The 22681-nt window shown below is 34.0% G+C and overlaps 1 protein-coding gene across 19 annotated transcripts in view; it reads right to left on the bottom strand.

Annotated features, from left to right (window-relative positions):
• Nucleotides 1-22681, bottom strand: part of PCDH15 (protocadherin related 15) — a 1013670-nt gene that overhangs the window by 16280 nt on the left and 974709 nt on the right. For 18 of the 19 annotated variants that reach the window (XM_054522581.2, XM_063727642.1, XM_063727641.1 and 15 more), the window contains 3 exons: nucleotides 19118-19294; nucleotides 10140-10358; nucleotides 6202-6357 (listed from right to left, as the gene is read on the bottom strand). In XM_054522581.2, the coding sequence (XP_054378556.2) occupies nucleotides 6202-6357; nucleotides 10140-10358; nucleotides 19118-19294 (552 nt within the window). The remainder of the gene's footprint in view (nucleotides 1-6201; nucleotides 6358-10139; nucleotides 10359-19117; nucleotides 19295-22681) is intronic. The other variant, XM_054522576.2, reaches the window with a different exon arrangement.

Genomic DNA, 22681 nt, shown 5'->3' with positions numbered 1-22681 from the left:
TAAGCATACTACTAAGATAAAAGCAAGTCAGAGTAAAAGATGTTCTTATCAGAAAACAGATGACTACATGTTATAGCACCTGAGATTTATTTTGAAATACCTTATGTCTGTCATCTCCTACAATCTAGGTACATTATATTTTACTTTGGTAGTATTTCTTCTTACCAAATACATAGGCTTCAAGAAAAAACAGAACCTATCATATCAGTTTTAACTTATTTGTAACAGCCTGCTTTTTTCTTGGAACATTCATATAAAACTACGATCAAAAACTAAATGTAAATGTTAGTTACTGCATCCACATGATGGACATGCCTTTGGTTTAAGTTGGGTATCTAACTAACTTTCATGCCCACATATTCCCACTAAAAAAGAGATTAAAATTACTTACTGTTCAAATAAATGTAGAACAAATTATGCTACTTTGTAGTTTAAAAATTAAGGTAAATCTATTATATGAGTTAGTAGTGATGAGGTTAATATCTTTTTAAATTAAAAATGAGAAAAAACTGCATTTCATTGAATTTGGGGTAAAATAATAGAATCTTCTTTGACGTTCAAATTTGATGTTCAACTTGAAGACTATGATCAACAAGAGGTTTGCCCGACTAAAATAAGACAAGCAACATTACAGTGAAGTAGATTGACTGTGAGATTGTTTTTCAGTTCCCTCGACAATACTGTTCAAATTCTCCTTGTTTTGTTCAGATGTGATTTCCATATTTGTTACTTCTGAAGGGCACATAGTTTGAAGTTCCGAAACATTTGTGCGTAGATAGTTTTTTTCTATTTGACTGTACATGTTAGCTACTGATTTTTCAAGTTCTGCTAAGTTTTTAACATGTCTGAGGATGCCTTTTGGTTCTCTCTGAGGGTCTGTTTTACACACTGTCGTTGATAGCTGTGTCATAGAGGACTTAATTTTCTCGGCAGGCATCGTGTTGGTCGTGCATTTAACACCTGTTATACAGACACACTCTGTGGACAGAAATGAAGCTGAAGGAGGTGGGGGGCAAGGAATAGAAGGAGGTGGTGGAGGAAGAGTTGGAAATGGAGGTAGAAGAGGTGGAGTTGGGGGACCGGAAGTTGAAACGGAAAGTGGAAAAAATGTAGAAGGAGGAAGAGGAAGAGGGATAGAAGGAGGAGACGGAGGAGGACAAAAAAGAGAAAAAGGAGAAATGTCAGGAGGAGGAGCAAGAGGAGCAGGAGCAGGAGGAGGAGAAGGAGGAGAAATAGGAGGAGGAAGAGGAGGGGGACAGGCAGAAGGAGAGATGTTTGGTGGATGGGCAAAATTTTCAAAAATATTTCTTTCGGTTTCAACAGCTAACATACAAATTGGTGTCTCTCTCCTGGAGAGTGAAGAATTTAAAACACAAGGCCTTGAAGGAGAAAGTTCCAAGGAACACTCAGCAGGAGAAGTGATGACATTAGGTTCTGATTTGAGTTCCACAGTTCTTGAAACAGTTGGCAAAGTGGAGAATGAGAAGTGAGGCCTGGGAAAGCAAAATGAAGAGTCTGAAGAGAAAGATTTCAACTGTTCTGCTCCTTTTATAATCAGTGTTTCACCTTGCCTTATTTCCTCTTTCTCTGTCAAATTTGCCTCTTCAGTTGTAAGCAATGGATTGCTGCTACCTCTTTTGTTTGTACGGATTCCAGTGTTTTCATTTTCAGCTTTCTGCCTGGTGCCTTGCCACTGCTGCAGATCTATGATCTCTGGTCTATTTGGAACTTTCCTCATCAGCCTCCTGGGTAAGCTGACTGACTGACTCCACAGCCTCTGAATCTTTTCTCTTGGGCCCCTCAGAGACTTACTCTTGGCTTGTATTTTGGGTAAAAACGTGTCTACAAAATCTGTTCTCAGTGAAATGTCTGAATTTGTTGATACTTGACTTATGTTTTCCTTACAAAGGGGATTATGGGCACTTAAGTCATCCTCATCAGATAGAAATGTGAATTTTCTTGCAGACTTCAGTTTGTTGCTCTTAAGTGATCCGTCTACATGAGCTGACTTGTGAGCCTCAATAGTATTGGAAGAAAAGGGCATCACAACTTGTTGATGTTTCCTGTCTTCTGAGACTGAGTTATTTCCCCTGCTTTGTTGAAAATGGTAGAGAAGGAAAAGACTTGAAAGAAAAGAAGATAATGAAATGTAAGGAAACAAGTTGTGACACAGCTTTCATGAGAAAGATGTTTTTATGGCTCTCATTACTATTAAATACTTAAAAACATCAAAGGCCAAACAACACTAACCTACTAAAGCAAGACATTATTTTAATTCCCTGGTCTTAGAAAGAAAGGCAGGGCAGAAAAACCTTAGAGTTCTGAGTAGAATGAGAAATGTAAATGAAAAAAAAAAAGTACTCATCTCTAGATTATTTTGGAAGAGTATTTTTTGTTTTTGTTTTTTTCAGCTAGTGTGATACAGCAAAGCATCCATGTCCACACGTAACAGTTCCCTTGTGCACAAATCACAGTTCTTCCCATTGCAGAACACCATCGAAGCTACCAACTTCTTATCTTTTCCTTGCCTGAGGATGCTCAGGGCTGCCTGTTACGCATAGAAGATTCTCAGCTGTATCTGATTCAGTACCTGTCCCTTATCTCTCATGTCAGTACTTCTGTCCTAGAGCCAAAAGTAATCTCCTCTCTGAGCCATCATGTGGAATATCCAGTTCTCCAAATTAAGAGAATTAAAATCACCAAGGACAGATGGAAGTTTGTCTCACAGAGTTCAAAAATCACAATTGAGAAATTGAATGTACGCTAGAATTGTGACAGAGTTTTTCTTCTGTTTAAATTTTATGCTTAATTAGTTTTAAAACCTTATACATAATACCAATCAATCAGGAAAAATTGTTTTAAAACCTTATAAATAGTACCAACCAGAAAAGACGTTATCAGTAATTTCTTAGACTGATCTGGATCAAATTTTAATTAAAACTCACCTTAAAAAAAAGATTGATGCTATAAAAACTCAATCACTTTTTGATATCACTGAAAGGCTTACTTATGCATGGAAACCGAATCATAGGTAGCTGTGAGTCATAAATAAAGTTGCATACATCAAAGATCACAAATTAAATGGCTCTAAGGAAAGCATTTGGACCCTTCTCCCAGGAATGTTGGCCGATTGATAGGTGGTTCTGAATAGTCTCTCATTAGGTTTTACTCTCAAGCCAAAACAGAATAATATTTGTTTTAGTTACTGCTTAATATTTACCCACTTAGCAGGAATGAAATAAAAAAGAAATACTCTGAATAGAAATTAACTAGCCATATTGAAAAATTAGGGTGATAGGTTAGGCAACAAAATAACAAAGCCACAGTTGTTAATGTGTCTTTTGGCAAAGATACGAACTGTAAGAAACAATTCACACGGGTAGACCTGGAGCATCAAGCCTACTTGAACAACAAAGAAAATGCAGACAATTTGGACTAAACAGAGTGCAAACACTTTTACTCTTCGAATCTTGAAAAGTATTTTTCAAATATGGCACGAACAACTGGGATTGATATTATATACTGGTTGTTTTTGTATACATTTGTTCGTGGTTTGATTTCTCTTGGAAAAGCACCCAATGGCTATAACAATATCACATCACTTTGACTAAAAAAATCTATAAATAGGTTTCTATTTATAGATTTGTAAATTTTAAGTTCTTAAAATTTAAGAATTTTTTAAGTTCTTAAAATTTAAGAATTTTTAAAAACTAATTTAAAACAATTAAAAACAAGGATAATTTTGAAACTCCTTTCAGTAGGCACAGGTACCATCACAGTGAACACATATTTTAAGCTCATGCCATCAAAAGGAAATTGGGTGTGGAAGACAAAACTTTCCTTTTAAAAGTAAGTGAGTCTGTGGCAAAAGATGAAGATCACTGTATTTACAGTACAACAGCATTTTAATCTATTCTATTGTATCTATTTTTCTAACGCTCTTCTATTAGAGTGATATTATTTACTTACTTATGCCTATGTATCCACAGGTGAGAAACAGAAAACATGTGATAGAAAGAAAGAAGTTTTTACTAGAGTTAATTTAAAACAATTCTGAAAATACGAGCAGGAACTTGCTTTAAACACTTAGTACGTATATCAAAAACATAAAAGGCATGTTTTTATATTTTGTTATTATTCATACGAATGACATTTAATAATATATTAGATGAAATCAAATGACATTATTTGAATGTCTTTTCACAGAAAATTATATCTAATAAAATCTGTTTACTACACATAGGTAAAATTCACTTCTATTAAACCTGGATGATACCAATCCTAAAATAAAAATTTTAAATGAGAGTTTAAAAATTGCTTCTATGTCCTAACTCTGTAAAACTGGTTAATGCACACTGACTTTTAAAATAGATATATTTTGTTTGGAAGAAAGTAAATATACAACTACTATGATGACAATTACAAAGTAATTATAGCATTCATATGAAGTTATTACTTTGTGAAGTAGTTTTTCCAAAATGATCTTTGACTTTATTCTTTTTAAGATAAATACTTGATAATAATCATTTAAAACTAATTCATTTTCTAGTAACTTATGCTTAGAATTCCTGTAAAAAGTTCTTGAATAGATAGGTTAAACTTTTGCTAAAGATAAGACAGTTAAATATGTAGAACTTACTTAAACTATTTCAATGAATACATATATTACAATTGCAAAATCTACTGAGTCTACTACAATTGTTCAAGTAAAAATAATCACAGGTATTGCTATTTGAAAATTGCTATCATCAAACTATACTGATTCCAGATGATGTTATAGTATACCTGTTCTTATTAATTTAAAATGAATATATAATTCATTAATTTCATATATAAACACACTTAACTTTACACATAATCCTTGTTTTTAGTTTCTAAAGATCTTTGCTTGAGAGAGGTCATTAACATAATCAAATAGAATCAAATCATATTGGCTCAATTCCTACATTCACCAATAATTACAAAAGAAACAATCAATCATTTTTCAACTTACAAAAAAAGGTGGAAGTATATATCTAAAGCATGAACCGTGTATTATGTCGTTATTTTTGAAATAGAATGTCATGCTTTAACCTATTATAAATTCAGATTTTGTGTTAAAATAATAGCATTAAGATCAATTTTAACATTAATACGACTATCCTAAACAAAACCTTGTATAACACTATTAATATGGTAAGTAACCTGAATACATTTGTTTGAAACCGGTTTTTCCATTACCAGATCAATTTCATGATTTTTGAGGCTTTTTTATTTCTACTAGTAACTGCTACGGACGTCACATGTAAGAACATGTTATAGTCCTTCTACTCCATCAAATTCCAGTTAATAAAAGGTTTTCTGGATTTAATAGTCATATTCAAAATTGTAAAATATTCTTGGTTGTTTCACATATCATGTCCAAAAGCAGTTATTCTTGAATTTTTAAAATACTGACAAACTGAACATCACCATAAGGAATCCAGTTATGAGGGTAGCATCATTATACAAGCAGCTGTGAGGTCTTTTAACAGTTACCAGTGTCTTTCAAAAATGTATGATTTTTAAATTGACTACAAGTTTCAAATCGTGCAGGAGAAATATGCAGTAATCACAGCAGTCTGAGAGTAATAAAGTGAAAAAAGTATTTTCTGAGTAGTTGGGAATTTAATACAGAAATTCTGTATTTTCATTGAGATTTTAATTTCTATATCATATAACGTCCTAAAAATAGCATCTCAGAAAATACTACGATTTTAAACCATAGAATTTGGTTTTGATTACCAAATAGGGATCGGTGTGGATACCTAATCAGGATTACTATTTTATGATTGTGCTTTATTTCTCTCGTCTCCTATGCAAAATATATTTTTCAGAATCTATTTGTATATTTATACATATATACATATACATCATATATGTAAAAATGCATGACCCTGAGGATTGAGATATTAAATATTATACTCAAGCTATAAATGTGCAATTGTCTCCTGAAGTTGAATTCTGCTTTTCTCTTGGCTTTCTTTAATTTCTTGTTTGGTTTTGGCTATTATTTTTTAACTTAACTTTTCTTAGATTTCCGTCTTAACAAATTTTCTGTTGAAAATAATAGAATAAAATAGTCCATGTAGGCAATTCCACATCAGATTGAAATTAAATACACACCACACAGAATTCAGTAAAACCCAACTACTTCTCAGAGTTCCTGAACGGTCTACTTACATTGAGCTGTCTCCAAGTTCTTCATAGAGATGCGCACCTGGTGGAGGCGGTGGCGGCGGCGGGGGCGCTACCACTGGTGCAGGGGCCGGCGCTGCTGGTTTAGCTGCGGGTAATGCGGCCTGAATTCGTGCAGTCTTTATGCACTCAGCTTGACGTCTTGGATAAAATAAGGATGGCTTGTAAAACTCATTTTAGAAATCATAATGCTTATCAATAAGCTACCTTTTAATAATGAGGCCCAGTTATCAGGGGAACCCACTAAAATTACTTGACACAAACATATCAATTTATAAACAGATATAATTACAAAAGCATCCCCACAGGGTATCATTTGCATATAATCCCTGCTTTGTTCTTGAAAATAGTTATCTCTTGAATAAGGGGTAGAATTCAGCAGACATATTTGCAAATTAAATTAAATGATAATATTAAAGAGAGAGAGCAAAATTTTAATTAAAATGGGATGGATAATTGGTAGTTGTTTAATGAATCTCTTTCATAAGATGAGGCATATTAAAGATAGATAATTTTTCTTTATTATTTGTCTTTTTTAAAGTTATTTATTTTATTTGAAATGATTTGAAACATTTTTGATGTTATTTCACAGAGGCTGTACACACATGTACAAGGGAAATTTGGTTAGCTTGCATATCCTTTAAGATTCCTAGGAATGCCTAGGCCGGGCACGGTGGCTCATGACTGTAATCCCAACTACTGGGAAGGCTGAGGCAGGAGAATTGCTTGAACCCGGGAGGCGGAGGTTGCAGTGAGCCCAGATCATGCCATTGTACTCCAGCCTGGCCAACAAGAGCAAAAACTCCATCTCAAAAAAAAAAAAAAAAAAAAAAAAAAATTCCTAGGAATGCCTGTGATTCTCACGTTACAGCTACACTGCTGTTTGTTTTTGGATTTCCTGGACACTGATTAATTTCTTCCTCAAAACCAAGATGTTACAGGATGGAAGCTATAGGCAAACTATCTTTTTCACATTTATGCAAGTTATGTCCAATTGTCTAAAATCAGCTCAATTCTATATATATCAAACCAAGAAATAAACTATCACAAACACAAAACAAGGGAATAATACGTGGTTCTGAGCAGGGTGACTTGACTGATATAATCTCGGGTTTCTCTTTTCCTATTACGTGAAAAGGATGTGTAAAATGTTAATTATACTTACACTTTAAACCTGTTTGGGAAAGCAATGAGTAAGAAAAATAGAAAGCTACATTAGAACTATTGCATTAATAACATTTTAACATCTGATTTATTCTAAATCATGAATAATTTATATGTTAAATTCATAATGACAGAGTTAATGACAGACTAAGAAAACTAAGTATATCAATTCGAAAGGTGAAAATAGTATTGTTACCGTTAGAGTCATTCAAGCCATTAAAATATCCATTACAGAAAAATAAAGAAATGAACTACATGGAATAAGAAAACTGGATTAAAATGTAAATATGAGAATTTCAACTCTAGTGGAAAAATGGAATATTAAAGATGACCTAATCTTTATAATTGGCTTCTTGGTTTACCCTGCTTGAAGAATATTACAGGAATGGAATGAGCTAGCAAGCCCTGATTATACTCTTGGCTTCACTTTGAAGCTGAAGCTAGAATTGGAAGGTCCTACTCTTGGGTAATAAATTTATGACAGTTTTTACATATTTGCTTTTTAGTTCCCATTCATAGAAAAGTTCAAAGGCATATCATTATATAAAAGAATAGCTATTCATTCTTACCTTATGTGCAAGCAAATATCAAGGTACAAATGTTAGGTCTTTAAATATTAGAATTTTACTTTGCTATGTGAGCAGAGAAAAACTCATTTTGTTTAATTATGTTAATCTATAAAAAGCAGTAACTAAATTCATCTGGTATTGAGCTGATTATCAAACTAAAGGAGAATTAAATAATGCATCTATAAATTATTTAAATATTAAACATCTCAAGCATTTGTTGCATTTCAGACTACCACGTATAACATCCAGAGCGCTTCAGTTTTTATCATTGCATACTGTGCCAAATATAAGAATTTTTCTCACTGATTTTATTGCTAGCAGGATATAATAAAGCTCCTTTGGAAAATAGTTAAGTGTAAAAGGATAACTGGTAATATGGAATGGATTTAACATTATAATTAATAATGGGTTGATGGCTTAATAATTTAAAACAATTTGTTCAGTATTAATTTTGTTCATCAGCTTTAGATTTGGCATATCAATTGATTGGTTAAGGATAAATTAAGCTCCAGCATATCAACCTTAATGCTATATTTGCAACTTCACATTGCTTTTGAGGCAGAAAATATTTCTGTAGTTTCGGGTTGGAATTACTCGAGAAGTAATGACCTGCTTGAAAAATATTAAAGTAATGGAGTCATGCAGCAAGCCCTAGTTATACTCTTGGCCCCAATTCTAGCTTTGAAAACGAAGCTAGAATTGGAAGGTCCTACTTCTGGGTAACAAATTCATGATACCTTTTTTCATGTTTGCTTTTTAGTTTCCATTCATAGCAAAGTTCACGCAGAGCATACTTTTGGATTTTCAGGTTGGAATTACGTTACCTTATTCAATTCACGAGAAAATTTTAAGTATTTGAGAACAAAGATGACAGTTTAAGAATACATAAGGACTATTGGCTGGGCGCGGTGGCTCACGCCTGTAATCCCAGCACTTTGGGAGGCCGAGGTGGGAGGATCACAAAGTTAGCAGTTTGCGACCAGCCTGACCAACATGGTGAAACCCCGTCTGTACTAAAAATACACAAATTAGCCAGGTGTCGTGGCGCATGCCTGTAATCCCAGCTACTCAGGAGGCTGACGCAGGAGAATCGCTTGAACCTCGGAGGCAGAGGTTGCAGTGAGCTGAGATCACATCACCGCACTCCAGCCTGGGAGACAGAGCCAGACTCCGTCTCGAGGGAAAAAAAAAAAAAAAGTAAAGAATACATAAGAACTATTTTAATAAATATTTCCTCTGTAGGTAGTTTAAATGATGAATAGCAGTTCCACCATTATTTCTTATTGTTTATTACATAAAGTAATTTACATGATTTATTATTCCTGTCTGCTATTTATTTTCTTTTTCTGGCACACTCAGGGCTACTTCTCTTCTTAATCAGCTTCCCAATTTTTTCAAGACATTGTCAATAGAAATATACTTAAAATGTGTGGCTCTCTATCACAAAGCTTCCCCAGACCTAGTGTCAAAGAATATATTACTAACCTACTTCAAATATGGATGTTTAAATTAGTGATAATAATTACTTGACTACTGTAGATAAGTTAAATACAATTTTAAAATATGGATATTGTCAATGGATGCGCTTGACTGCAGGAACCAGAAAAATTAAGAGCCTGCACAGCCAGAACATGCTGTCAAATATTACACTAAAAACTCTGGCAAAGCACCCAGGAAGGAAGAAACCACATAGAAGATTACATCTTATAGGCTATGATTTTACAATGCTTTTGCTAACACTGTGATAATTTGCACAAAGGCAAATTTAACAGTTTGGATAAAAACCTATCATGACAATGTCGCGAAGTTATTGACCTTCCTTTGGAGCTGGGCAGAGTGGGTATCTGCATATGACATTCCATCGCCTTTACCCCAGGATACCTGTTACCTTCTCTCCCGAGTTGGCTCTTAAACAAAAGAAGAGCATAAACAAAGCCACAGGAACTAAGGTGATATTTCTATTGAAAGAGACTGAATTAGAATCACAGGAATATTGGGCCATCAGTGAAAAATGTACTGGGAGTTTGTACTGTTTTCTTTTTGAAGAAAATCATTTGGTACGAGATAGATAAAGCAATCTCAGAGTAGTTGCACCATCAATATTTTACAACGCAAAGCCGTGTTACCAGAGATGGTTTTCTGCAATGACTTCTGAGGAACTATCCAGGTTTACCATCCTTGAATACTTACTGTCTGTAGCTGACCAAAACCACCAAGATGGCAGGAATGCAGCAGAGGATGATGATGAAGGCCAGAGCCAACAAGGCCCCTTCTGTGTATCCTAGACTTTCTCCTCTCTTTTTAATGCTGGTCACTGCCTCTGGAGTCCGGATCTCCAGAATGCGTCCTCCTTCCCCATAATACGGCTGAAAGTCTTTATTGATATCAAGCAGTTTGCCATCCAAAAATCTTTATTGTTAGATAAATAGTAAAATTAATGATGCTAGCAGAGAAAGAGCATTTTAAAAATAAAATCTTTTTGTAAGATCTTTTAATATTTTCTCTAATTGAAACACAAGCTGAGTCAGAAGTCTCATGAATAATAAGAAAAGCATATATAAAAAGCATAAACAATAAAGAAGAGTAATTACACATCTGTGTAGAAATATCAAAAGTACTTAAAAACACAGCTCTTGATCTGCTTATAGACTTAAAAAATCTAATTATCAATATCATTAAGCTTAATATTACTGTGTCAGAATAATTTAACAAAATTTTAGATGGAATAAAATACAATATCCTAAATTATATACCATAGTCTAACATTATATTTATGCATTTTATCTCCCTGGGTCCTTGGAATAACCCTGTAAAGATCAAATATTACAATACTGATTTATTGCAGGCCAAAAAGCTATACAGTTATAAAAACAAATCTGCGGCACCAAACGGTTTTCAGACTCAAACTCTGTATTTGTTTGCCATAACGCCATCTGAAAAGTAAACATTCTCAAGTTTCAAACCAAAAGAATGTTTTATGGTCAAAGGGTGAAGACATTTAAAAGGCCTTTCTGCCTAGGAAAAAAAGACTAAATAAATGATGCAGGTAGTATATCAGTGTTGTAAGAATGACAGGAAGTGAAAGTCAATGTATTTCCTTCCTCTAAATAATGCAATTCCAACTATGAGTCTTGAATTTTGGAAGAGAATCAAGGAATAATTATTCCTAATCATCTTATGAGATTGAAAAAATCTGTTATGTATTTAATATTGTAATTAGCAGGTGATTTTTTAAAAAAAATTCCTTGGGAACTTTTGAACAGTCCCTTATAAGCTCTACATATTGATGCAACAACTGTGTTCTTAATACAACAACACCATAAAGGTCAAACGTCTTACTATAGAATATTGGAAAACAAAAATAGTTCAAGAAAAACACAATTACTCATAGTTCCACGATCTACAGACAGTCATAATCACTTCTAACATCTTGGTATATTTAAGTCTAATATTTTTTGGAGGGGTGATATTAAATACTTTATATACTTGAGTATATTGCATATATAAAGTGCTTATGTTGAAAAATACAGAAAACACAAAAAAATGCAAAAGAAAAAATTAAAATGGCCCTAAATTTCACTATCAAAATATAATCAATGCCATGCTTGTGTACTTTTTTCAGTCTATTTTATGCCCTTTTGAGACATTTAATTTTAATATTCAGAGTGACCATGCTGATTTTAAAACCCGTTAACACACTGTTCATTGCTTAAAAATAGAAGTGCCTGGTATCACATATGAATTCCATCACATATGTAACTCATAAACTAATTCATATCACACATGTGGCAATTAGAATGCTTTTTTGCTTTTTTTAAACAGATATTCTTTTATAGATTAAAAATGTACTTTTTATAGCAATTTTCCAAGCTCATTGTTACATGTTAAAAGAAAATAAAAATTTAGCCATTTTTATGATTACTAGAAATAGAATAGTGAAACTTTTTGTTTTAATTGTTTATTAGATAAAGGAAGAGATCCTAAATGATGCATAGATCAAGGATTGCCTCACAGGAACTATATTATTAGAACTAGGAAGAATCAGATCCAGAAGAGGATCATTAATTTAAGGGAAGAATATACCCCTACAATGTGGAGTTCAGTTGACAGATCAAAATTCTATTGGATTCCTGGATTTCATATCCAAACTCTCTAAGATTTGTTAGTCTTTTTACACTACAGCAGCCCTATTACTTAGATACTTATTTTCACTTATCAATGTGACGTCATAAACAATTTTTTACTAGAAGGATGGATCACTTTTGAAACCACACCTGATCTAGACTATCTTTCTTCACTTTGTGTATTTAAAACAACTTGTCTGGGTAAAAATTCTTGAGTCATAACATTATCCCTTACAAAACAGCGAAATTGGTTCCATTGCCTTTTGTCATTTTATCATGCAAATGAGATATGCAGGGCTTACCTAATTTTTGTTCCTTTATGAGTAAGATATTTTTATTTCTGTTTCAGTGATTTTTAAACATATTCGGATACTATTCAAAGAAACATGGCTACCTTCTCATTGATTTTTGCCTGTAATATAATAAACTCTTTAATTCTTTTTTCGATTTTTTGCTTCTGTTATAAATACTACAATTTTAACCTCAGAAATAACTGTCATTATCAGGTTGTATTTTAATCGTCCTATAAATATATTTTGATCTCTTTTATTATTTATATCTTTTTTCCTTTTTCTTAATATTGCATAAATTTTCAATGGATACGCTTCATGTTGTCAGTTTAATTTTCACATGCGTTCTCATTTCAGGAAAGGTTGAATCCAGGTGCTCAATTGATTTTAGGAGATAAAATTTAATTTATAAATTAGGCATAGTAAGATATTAACAACAATAACTAATAACAAAATAGAACAATTATAGAACTATAGTGTAATAAAAGTTATGCAAATGTGGTTTCTCTCTGTCTGTCTCTGTCAATATCTTATTGTATTGTACTATTGGTAACTGAAACTGAAGAAAGCAAAATCACAGAAGAGGGTTAACTACTATACTCCAGTTGGACTGAAGGGAAGGCACTTTAGATAAAGACTACCACCGTGTAGGAAAGAGTCAATTCTCACAAGAGAAAGTTGAATTCTTTTACCAGAAACAGGAGAAGGATTCAGGCCGTGTAAAACACACACACCATTTCACCAATCCATACCATTCTGTTTTCTACTAAAAATGTTAAACTGTTTTCCAATGGTTTCTGTAGGAGAAAATTTCCAGAGTTATATATTCTCCCTCTGGGTCATCAGGTTGTTATTTCCTGATTTTCCATATTTATTTTGTTTTTTAGTATTTATTGCTGATCCCGTTTTTCCACTGCTTACTTATCCTAAAAAAGAGATAGATTTGCCCAAATCCAGCATCAACACAGAAACGTGTTTTTTTTTTTTTTCCTCGTCATTTTCCCCTACAGTGTACTCAGTTACTATATGCAAACCTTTTGTAATTCTAAGGACAGGGTATACAGGTCCCTTCCCAGGATGTAGCCAACATGAATTGATTACTGCTATGTTATCCTGAGATGAGATAAGTTGCTAAACCAATGTCATGTCTTATTATTTTCTCAAGCACATGCAAACATGTATTTCTGCCTCCATTGATGGATATGGGGCCTAATGTTGTGTTATTCAGCATATAATATATAATCAACCATCTACCCTGCATCTCACCTTCATGACTGATTACCTTGATGATGATGATTTTGATACTGCAATGTATATATGAATGTAGAAATAAGTAAAAGGTGAGCAGGAGATTGTACTCTATACAGTAGAGGGACAACTGCCTATTTCCTTTGTAGGTACACAATTTAGGCTTACAGAGTAGGCAGTGGTTAACATATCTACCTACATTCATTACACTATAAGATTGTTCTGCTTAATCAAGCAAATCATGGTTAGATCATCAACTATTTTCTTTTCAGAGTTCTATAACTAACTGTTTAACTAGATTCTAATAATTAGTATTCCATTGATTTGGATTTTCAGTATTTTGAATTTATATGTATTTTTTTTAACTTAGAACATTGAAAGATGCTTTATCAGAGCTTGGTAATCAATCAGATACCATTTAAGGTCTAAGTGTGTTTTTAAACATTGTGGTTTAAAGGCAGTGTATAAAGTCTTTTTCTGCCTTCTCTATCTTTCTCTTACTATTTGGACATACTGTTTTTAAACAGGCTGGATATAAGACAGATAAATAAGCTAAAATGTATTTGCTTATTTTTAAATTTTAATTAAACTATATTTTAAAGTAATGTGTTCTGTTTTGTGTAGAATGCAGAAAGCCACAAGAGAATATGGCTATTAACAGCAACAACAAAATGACAAAAAAGTGCCAGGTTATACTAAAATTATAAATTTCTTTGAGCTGAAGTCACAATGTGAGCAGAAAAAAACAAATTCCATTGAGTGACAATTAGGATAATTTCAAGGTGAGATGCGACCATCCATTGTTTCACCTTTGGGAGAAGAGGTTAAAAGTGGCTGCCATAGGCTGGGCACGGTGGCTCATGCCTATAATCTCAACACATTGGGAGGCCAAGGTGGGATGATTACTTGAGCTCAGGAGTTTGACAGCAGCCTGGGCAATAAAGTGAGACCATGTCTCTACAAAAAAACGAAACAAAACAAAACAGCTAAAATTGTAATAAATAAGGTTAGAATTATAGACACTCACAAACACAAGGGGAGTCTCCCCTCATTCAAAAACTTCTTTGCACAGATTTCTGTAAGATAGATTGGGGGACAAGGCAGGACACAAGAGAATATTCCTTCATGGTGTACGAATAGGAACAAATCAGCTAAGGCTGGTGCATAGGCAGCAACCCTTATGCAATTCCCCAGACCTTTATCTCATAAGAAACAAGGGCCATAAGTATTAGAGGGAGGAGGAGTAAGTGTGCCCATCTCTGGTGCTCAGGCAAAGGTCTACTGCTTCTGGAAAAGAGGTATAAGCAAAAATCCCCTACCCCTGGGGGAGGAGCAGGAAGTCCTCTCAGGCCTAAGATCTTGCACCAATACAAAGTAGAGGTCTACTATGGATTGAGAAGGGGCAGAAAATTCTCTTGCACCCAAGACCCCCTGTAAATGTGAAGCAGAGGATGGCTGCCATGATGCAGTAAGAAAGAGGGGGTAAAAAACTTACTTGAGAAAGCCCATACCAGGGCTTACACATGCAGGCTGTACCAGGAGAACAGAGGAACCCCTATTCCATGCCCCACCTCTTCCTTATGAGTGGAACCCAGCAGCAAGGAGGAGCAGTCTAACACTGTGGGACAGATCAGAGTGTGGACAGAAACCTCTTCTGTGGCACAAGCATATAGAGAGCACTGAGAGCTGAGGACGGAGTAAGAAGACTGAGAAAACCCTACAGCACGCAGCCTCTATTCTAAGAATGAGTTGACACCATTCTACCAATAGAAGGGGTTGAAGCTTTTTGCACAGTGGAAGTAATAATTGCAACAGCAAAATCCAGATAATTCCTGAATAGCTTTACTCAACAGAGTAAATGCCTGTAATGTCCATTTACAGGCATAAACTCTATTTACCTCACTCCTTACTGTTCTTCCACACCATGTCTGGCATTCAATCAAGTAGGACACAAAAAGCCTACAAAATATAAAACAACCATTTTCAAGAAATGAAGTAACAGAGCCAGATAGAGATAACCCAGATATTGGAACTATCAGACAGGAACTTTGATTCAACTCTGATTAATACATTGCAAAATAGCAGAAAGCACAAACATGCCTGAAGCGATGGAGAAATTCAGTAGAGTGGTGGAAATAAGAAATAATCTAATAGAAATGCTAGAAATAGCTTTCTAAAAAGATAACAAGATGAAGAATTTCTTCAGTGAGCTCATCAATAGGCTAACACAGATCAATCAGTGAATTCAAAAATAGGGCAGTAAATATTATTCACACTAAAATACAAAGAAAAAACTGTGTGTGTATATGTGGGGGGGAGGGGAGCAGAGTCAGAACAGAACAAAATTATGAGAAACATCAAATTGTAATTGGAATCCCAGAAAAGGAATAAAGAGAAAATGGGCATAAGAAATATTAGAAAAAATGTCTGAGAATATTCCAGAAATAAAAAAGCAAAAAACTCAAACTCACAAAAAAATGCAGCTCCAAAGAGTTGAGAACTACAAGGATAAAAAAAGCAGGATAAGCATAATATATAATTATTGCAGAAAATCTAAGCAATTCAGGTAACCAAAAATAAAAAAAATTAAAATACTGATAAGCTGGCCAAACAAAATAAGTTATTAACATGTCACTAAAAGTCATTCCAGTCCTCTCTATGCATTTATGAGCTTTTTTATTTTTGATTGTCAAAATATATTTTTTCAAATCAAAGTAAATTCCTAGGACAAATTACTATTATGATGATTTCTAATCCTTTGACCTGAGCATTCCAACATCCTCAGAAGCTTAGATTTTAAGGTTAAAGGAAATTGAAAGAACACTTCCATTGACCTGGACCGGCATCTTAATGTTCTAGTACATTTATGCAGTGTTAAAAACTAAATAACCAATAACTCTCACAACTACAGAACAGATACCAATACTTGGGCATTGGCATTATCAGCCTTGGAACACACACACACACACACACACACACACACACATACACATGTATATGTATGTGTATACAATTTTATTATAAAATCTTTCAAGAAACAATTCTAGAGTTTCAAATAGACCAGTGACTCTAAGGTTACTATAATACTTCAAGGTGAAGACTGCGAAGGCAAAAATTTCATATTTCATGGCTATTCTATCTTTTCTTCAATATAAAATATATTTTTATTTATTTATTTATTTATTTATTTATTTATTTATTTATTTATTTAGAGGCAGAGTCTTGCTCTGTTGCCCAGGCTGGAGTGCAGTGGCATGATCTCGCTCACTGCATGCTCCGCCTCCTGGGTTCACGCCATTCTCCTGCCTCAGCCTCTGGAGTAGCTGGGACTACAGGCACCCGCTACCATGCCCGGCTAATTTTTTGTATTTTTAGTAGAGACGGGGTTTCACCGTCTTAGCCAGGATGGTCTCAATTTCCTGACCTCGTGATCCACCCACCTCGGCCTCCCAAAGTGCTGGGATTACAGGCGTGAGCTACCGCGCCCGGCCAAAAATTTATTTTATGATTTATATATATTCTGTTTTTTCCTTGCCTGCTGGCTATGATAGTTATTTTATTGAATTTAGATGTTTACTGTCCATAATATAATTTAGGTTTGGAAAAACTTATTTAGAATTAAAAATATTCATCTTGTATTTCATGGTGTCAGTTGAAACCCAAATGGCTTTTTTTCCCCCAAATATTTAATCTCTAGAAGGTTTGCTAGTTAAATTCAAATTCTAATCACCATTATTTTACTCTTTAAAGTTAGCCCAAATATAATACATATTTTTATATTCAGGTAAAAACACCCTAAACTCAATCAATCGTGAAATTTAAAAGCAAAACTAATGTATGCAAAAAACACAGAATGCAGGTAGATTCACATAAAAAAGAAATGTGTTAATTTTCTGACAATCAAAAGAATATATATGAATTACTTTGGAAGTTTATTCCTAAAGTTTTTAATAAAACTTACAAAAAATTGGCTTGGTAGATCTAAATGTTGCTTCGTTTTGGTGGTGACTATAAAATCAGAGTGCGAGCTATTACTTCATTCATCTATATTTCCTCCACAATTAGCATCCTGTTTTGCACATGGCCCAAATATCTATTAAAAATGAATTGATGAGGCGGGCGCGGTGGCTCACGCCTGTTAATCCCAGCACTTTGGGATGCCAAGGCGGGCGGATCACGAGGTAAGGAGATCGAGACCATCTTGGCTAACATGATAAAACCCCGTCTCTACTAAAAATACAAAAAATTAGCTGGGCGTGGTGGCGGGCGCCTGTAGTCCTAGCTTCTCGGGAGGCTGAAGCAGGAGAATGGCGTGAACCCGGGAGGTGGAGCTTGCAGTGAGCGAGATTGCGCCACTGCACTCCAGCCTGGGGCACAGAGTGAGCCTCCGTCTCAAAAAAAAAACAAAAAAAAATTGATGAGTAACATGTTAAATAATTATGGCTTTTAAAAAATTTTAGCTGATATTAAATCATTATTTTATTATTGCCAAAATAGAAGTGATGAAAGTTTGTTGATGAACACATTTAAAATAAAACTAAATTCAGAATTTATTAATTTGAATAAAAATTGAATAAATATTTACAAAATAAATAAATTTACATACACATAATATAGATATATTTGTAAATGTGTATATGGATATATTTATATGCTGTTTAAAAAGTATAGACAAAGAAAAACTAAATTATGATGTTTCACATATAGAGTTTGGCATGACTGTATATACAGGCACATATAAACTATTATGATTGTATATCAATATATATTTTTAACTAAAAATGTTTCATTTAGATAGAATTTCAGTCCAAGACCCAGTTGGACACTAGGTGTCACTAGAGTAAAGAAAATTCTGTTAATTTTTTTTTTTTAAGTATTTAAGTGTGCTCAAATAACATCCAAAGAAAGTAAGTAGCAGGATTTTGTTTAAGATTCTGCACTTTATTTATTTTTAGGATTTATAACTCAAATATTTAAGTTCCTGCTAGGATGAAATTTCACATAGAGCATGAACTTAAATGGGAATGATTATCCCACCTGCTCTCCACCTGTAAGTTAAAGAAAAAAATAGATACTGATTTTTGCTGATTTAGTAGACCTGTAAGAAAGGTGGATTTCTTCTTAAAATGCAAGCATATGAAAATCATTGCAGAAAAACTTCCACTTTAAGAATCTGCGCTTTCCTCATTAATAGCCAGTGCCCTTGAGCAAGAGTGAGGAGCTGGCAGCAGCTGATTTCAAGGAGCTGTTCCTTGTTCTTAAGTAAAACAGGCCATCTGATGCCCATAAAGAAAATGGGCCCTCTGAAGTCACTGTAGCCCACACTTAGACCTGAAAACTTTAAGGCATGAGAATCCTAGGTGTTGTTTCAGGTTCTTTGCTTACACTTCACTTTCAGTAACTATTTGGTGGGTTTTAAACTTTAAGTACTTATAGCCTCAAATCAGAATCATCTATGGTTGCTATTGTAACCAAAGAGCTGTTACAGATAACAAAAAGCACTTACTTAAAAAGCTCATTTCTATCGATGGCTCTGTTGGTTTGGGGGTCAATTGCATAGACAGTCAAGTCACATTTGGTGTAATCTTCTAGGGAAAAGGCATCTCCATGCCGGCGAGCTCCAATGGACTCCACTACAACCTTGGCACCAGGAATTTGTTCCTGAACATAGCGATCCAAGATCCTATAAATCAAAGTACAAACATGACAGTCCAATGGGCTTTCTGGGAGAAAAAAATTACTCTCAACTTGAAAAGACATTTAGTAAATGAAAAATGATGACAGCCTAGTTTTTGTTAATGTTTACTGAATATAAACCCTTGAAAAACATTCTCTATATTTTTTCAGCATTTAGCTCCCAATGATGCTAGAAGCTGAAGCTGAATAAGGTAGAAAAGGTCACCAACCATGTCCTATTTAACTTTAGGCTTTTTGAATTTATGATACCATTTGAGCTTTTACATGAGAAATGCCAAATATGCTGTACAAATAAAGCTGTCTATGCTTTATAGGAGGCATGGGGTCTTAGAACCCTTGACTTCACATGGTTGGTGTCATAAATTACATCTCCCACTAGAGTCTGTGACACATGACACATAGCTATATGCTAAGAACAGGACTAGGATGCCTGTTTTTCCAAAGGTATAAACATCCTTACAGAATCACAACAATGGGAGAATGTGGAGATATTTTGCAATGGCAGGATTACCACATTAAGATAAAAATATGGCACGCAAATCTCAGACACTATTTAGGTGAATAAAAATAACATATACCAGCTGGTATAAATTACTGATTTAAAAAGCAGAGACAATGTTAATCAATAAGTAATTTTCCCATCTCATCACTGGATTTTAATTGAAAGTATGAATTATTACCATTTCCCAAATGTCCCATTCCTTATTAAAAACTTTATATTATTAACCCAAGTATATAAAGATTAAGAGCATATAATTCAATATTTATAGATGTTTAAATTTAAATAATTTTAATTACTATATATGATAAATATTCTAAAATTTATAGACTAAATGCTCTTTTCTGAGTCCATATTTTGAGGTTTTTTTGGGGGGAGAAGGGCAATATATTCTAAAGTCCTTTGATACATCAGAAAATAACTTTTACTTCTAATGCCACAATTGACATATTTCTTGCTCTACTGAAAGTATATTGCCTTAAGAGTCTGGTATGTGCTTGGTTTGTCCTTGTTACTAGAACAATGAGGTTACTAAACTTTGGAGGAAATGTCTCTACCAGTGCATGCCAGGAGACACTATCAATCATAGTGAAACGTTTGTTTGCTTGCTTGTTTTTAAATGTTTGTAACCCAGCACTGTTGAATTCTGTCTTATTGAAGTACTATTCATTCTTTTCCTTTTCTGTCACCACTCCATGCCCACTGGTCGCTCGGCTTCGCAATTTCTTTTCTGATGATATCCTTGAAGTAGACTAAAGAAAAGATGATGTGTAAAAAAGGAGGAGGAGCAAATTCATTTGGCAAATATCAGTTAATAGTTGAATGCCTGCAATTCCAGCTAGTTGGGAGATGAGACAGAAGAATCGCTTGAACCCAGGAGGTGGAGATTGCAGTGACTCCAGCCTGGGCGACAGAGCAAGATTTTATCTCCAAAGGGGGGGGGAAGAAAAACACCCGGGAACCTGAAGATAATGGATGTACTGAGAGACACAGACTAGTCTAACATCATTTGGACTGTGTTTTTCAGATTTTTTTTCCTGAGAGATTTATGCTCATTTAACAAAAATAAAAGAGGCCTAGGAGTCAAACCATATTATACTCTTGATATTTCGTAGGAGGCACAAACAATAATGATATAATGTTGAGGAGCACAGAGGTCTGGCTTCAATTTTAATTTCCTTTGCTTTTCAATTGCATAACCTTAGACAAGTAATCTTAAGCTCTCAAAGTCTCAGGTTTGTTTGTTTGCTTGTTGAGATGGAGTCTCATTCTGTGCCCAGGCTGGAGTGCAATGGGGCAATCTCGGCTCACTGCAACCCCCACCTTCCGGGTTCATGGGATTCTCCTGTCTCACGCCTGGATTACAGGCATGCACCACCACACCTGGCTAATTTTTGCATTTTTTAGTAGAGACAGTGTTTCACCATGTTGGTCAGGCTGGTCTCAAATTCCTGACCTCAAGTGATCCGCCCGCCTCGGCCTTTCAAATGCTGGGATTACAGGCATGAGCATCACATCTGGCCATCTGTTTCCTTAAATAGAAAACAAGGAAATAATGTACCACATGGGGTTGAATGTGCATTCAATGAAATAAAGCTTTTACACAGTTCCTAGCACATAGTAACTATTCTACAAAAGGAATATTATTTTTATTAATTTGACTTAAATATTTCCATTAATAAGCTTCTTCCTTGTCTCAAATTCATTCAAGGCCTTTAATTAATTTGTGGAATAGGAAAGTATACTTCTCACTAGTATAATCAGTTTACAAATCAAAACGCAAACAGGAGTACATAGTTAAATACAATGCAATAGATGGCTCTCTGTCCCAATACTTTGGTCTAACAATTTATGCCTTCTCCAGTGCATTTTGGCATTGATTTGACATGTTCCAAGGAAATCCTTCATATATGCATAGATTAATTGTGTGCGATCCTACAGCGAAGAAACATATCTATTGCGCTTGGGTTCTTTTCTATTTTTCAGTGCAATACTGCAGAATCATTTCACTAAAAAAATTAGATGTGGAATAAAATATAACTGTACCAATTCTTTCATGGTAGCAGGGAATCATGAATAAAAGAAGTCTAAAAACAAATTATGTCATTTAAAACATGCAATAATATCTACACTTTGAGCATTTTTTTGTTAAACTTTTAAAGATCTTTTGGGACAAAGTATATCTTATGATAAAAAGAGATATAGCCTAATCTTAACTGCTTCTGTATCTTTCTCTTATAAATGTAAGTAAAACTAAATTTAATACCTTTTAATTGAGAACACATTTTATAAAAATCTATCTTTTCATTTATCATCTATATCTATATAGTAAGTATTTTCTACATCTATATTCATTACCTATATGTATATAAATTTCCTCACATATATACATATACCCCCCCACACACAAAGAAAAAGAGATTTGCAATGATGTTTATCTAACCCATAATATTTGTATCGTACACACACATCAAGAAAGATGTCCATAGTGATGTTTATATAATGTTAATAATGCTTAGAGCTGGATGGTATGATTTTGAGTTTACCTTTTATAACTTTCTTCTTCATATATTATATTGCTTAAATTTCTTTATAATGGGAATAAAAGAACAATATAGTTATATTTTAAAAAAATCTCTTTAACTCCCTATTTCCTCTCCCCAACTTTGTGATAAAAAAGTCTTCATATAAATCTATATTTTCTAGTTTAAAAATGTAAAAAATTAAGTTGGATTCAGGGCTTTTCATAAAATTATAGCAAAACTCACTCAGGGAAGTGTTAAGTAGGAAAATTTTCATTTATTCATTCCTTCAACAGATGTTTATTCAATGCCTATCCTGGGCCAGATGCCATTCCAGACACATGGAATACAT

This window comes from Pongo abelii, chromosome 8 (assembly GCF_028885655.2).
Source record: "Pongo abelii isolate AG06213 chromosome 8, NHGRI_mPonAbe1-v2.0_pri, whole genome shotgun sequence".
In the NCBI taxonomy this organism is placed as follows: Eukaryota; Metazoa; Chordata; class Mammalia; order Primates; family Hominidae; genus Pongo; species Pongo abelii.
Note: the sequence above shows the minus strand (reverse complement) of the source record. Positions and strands in the feature narration are given on the sequence as shown.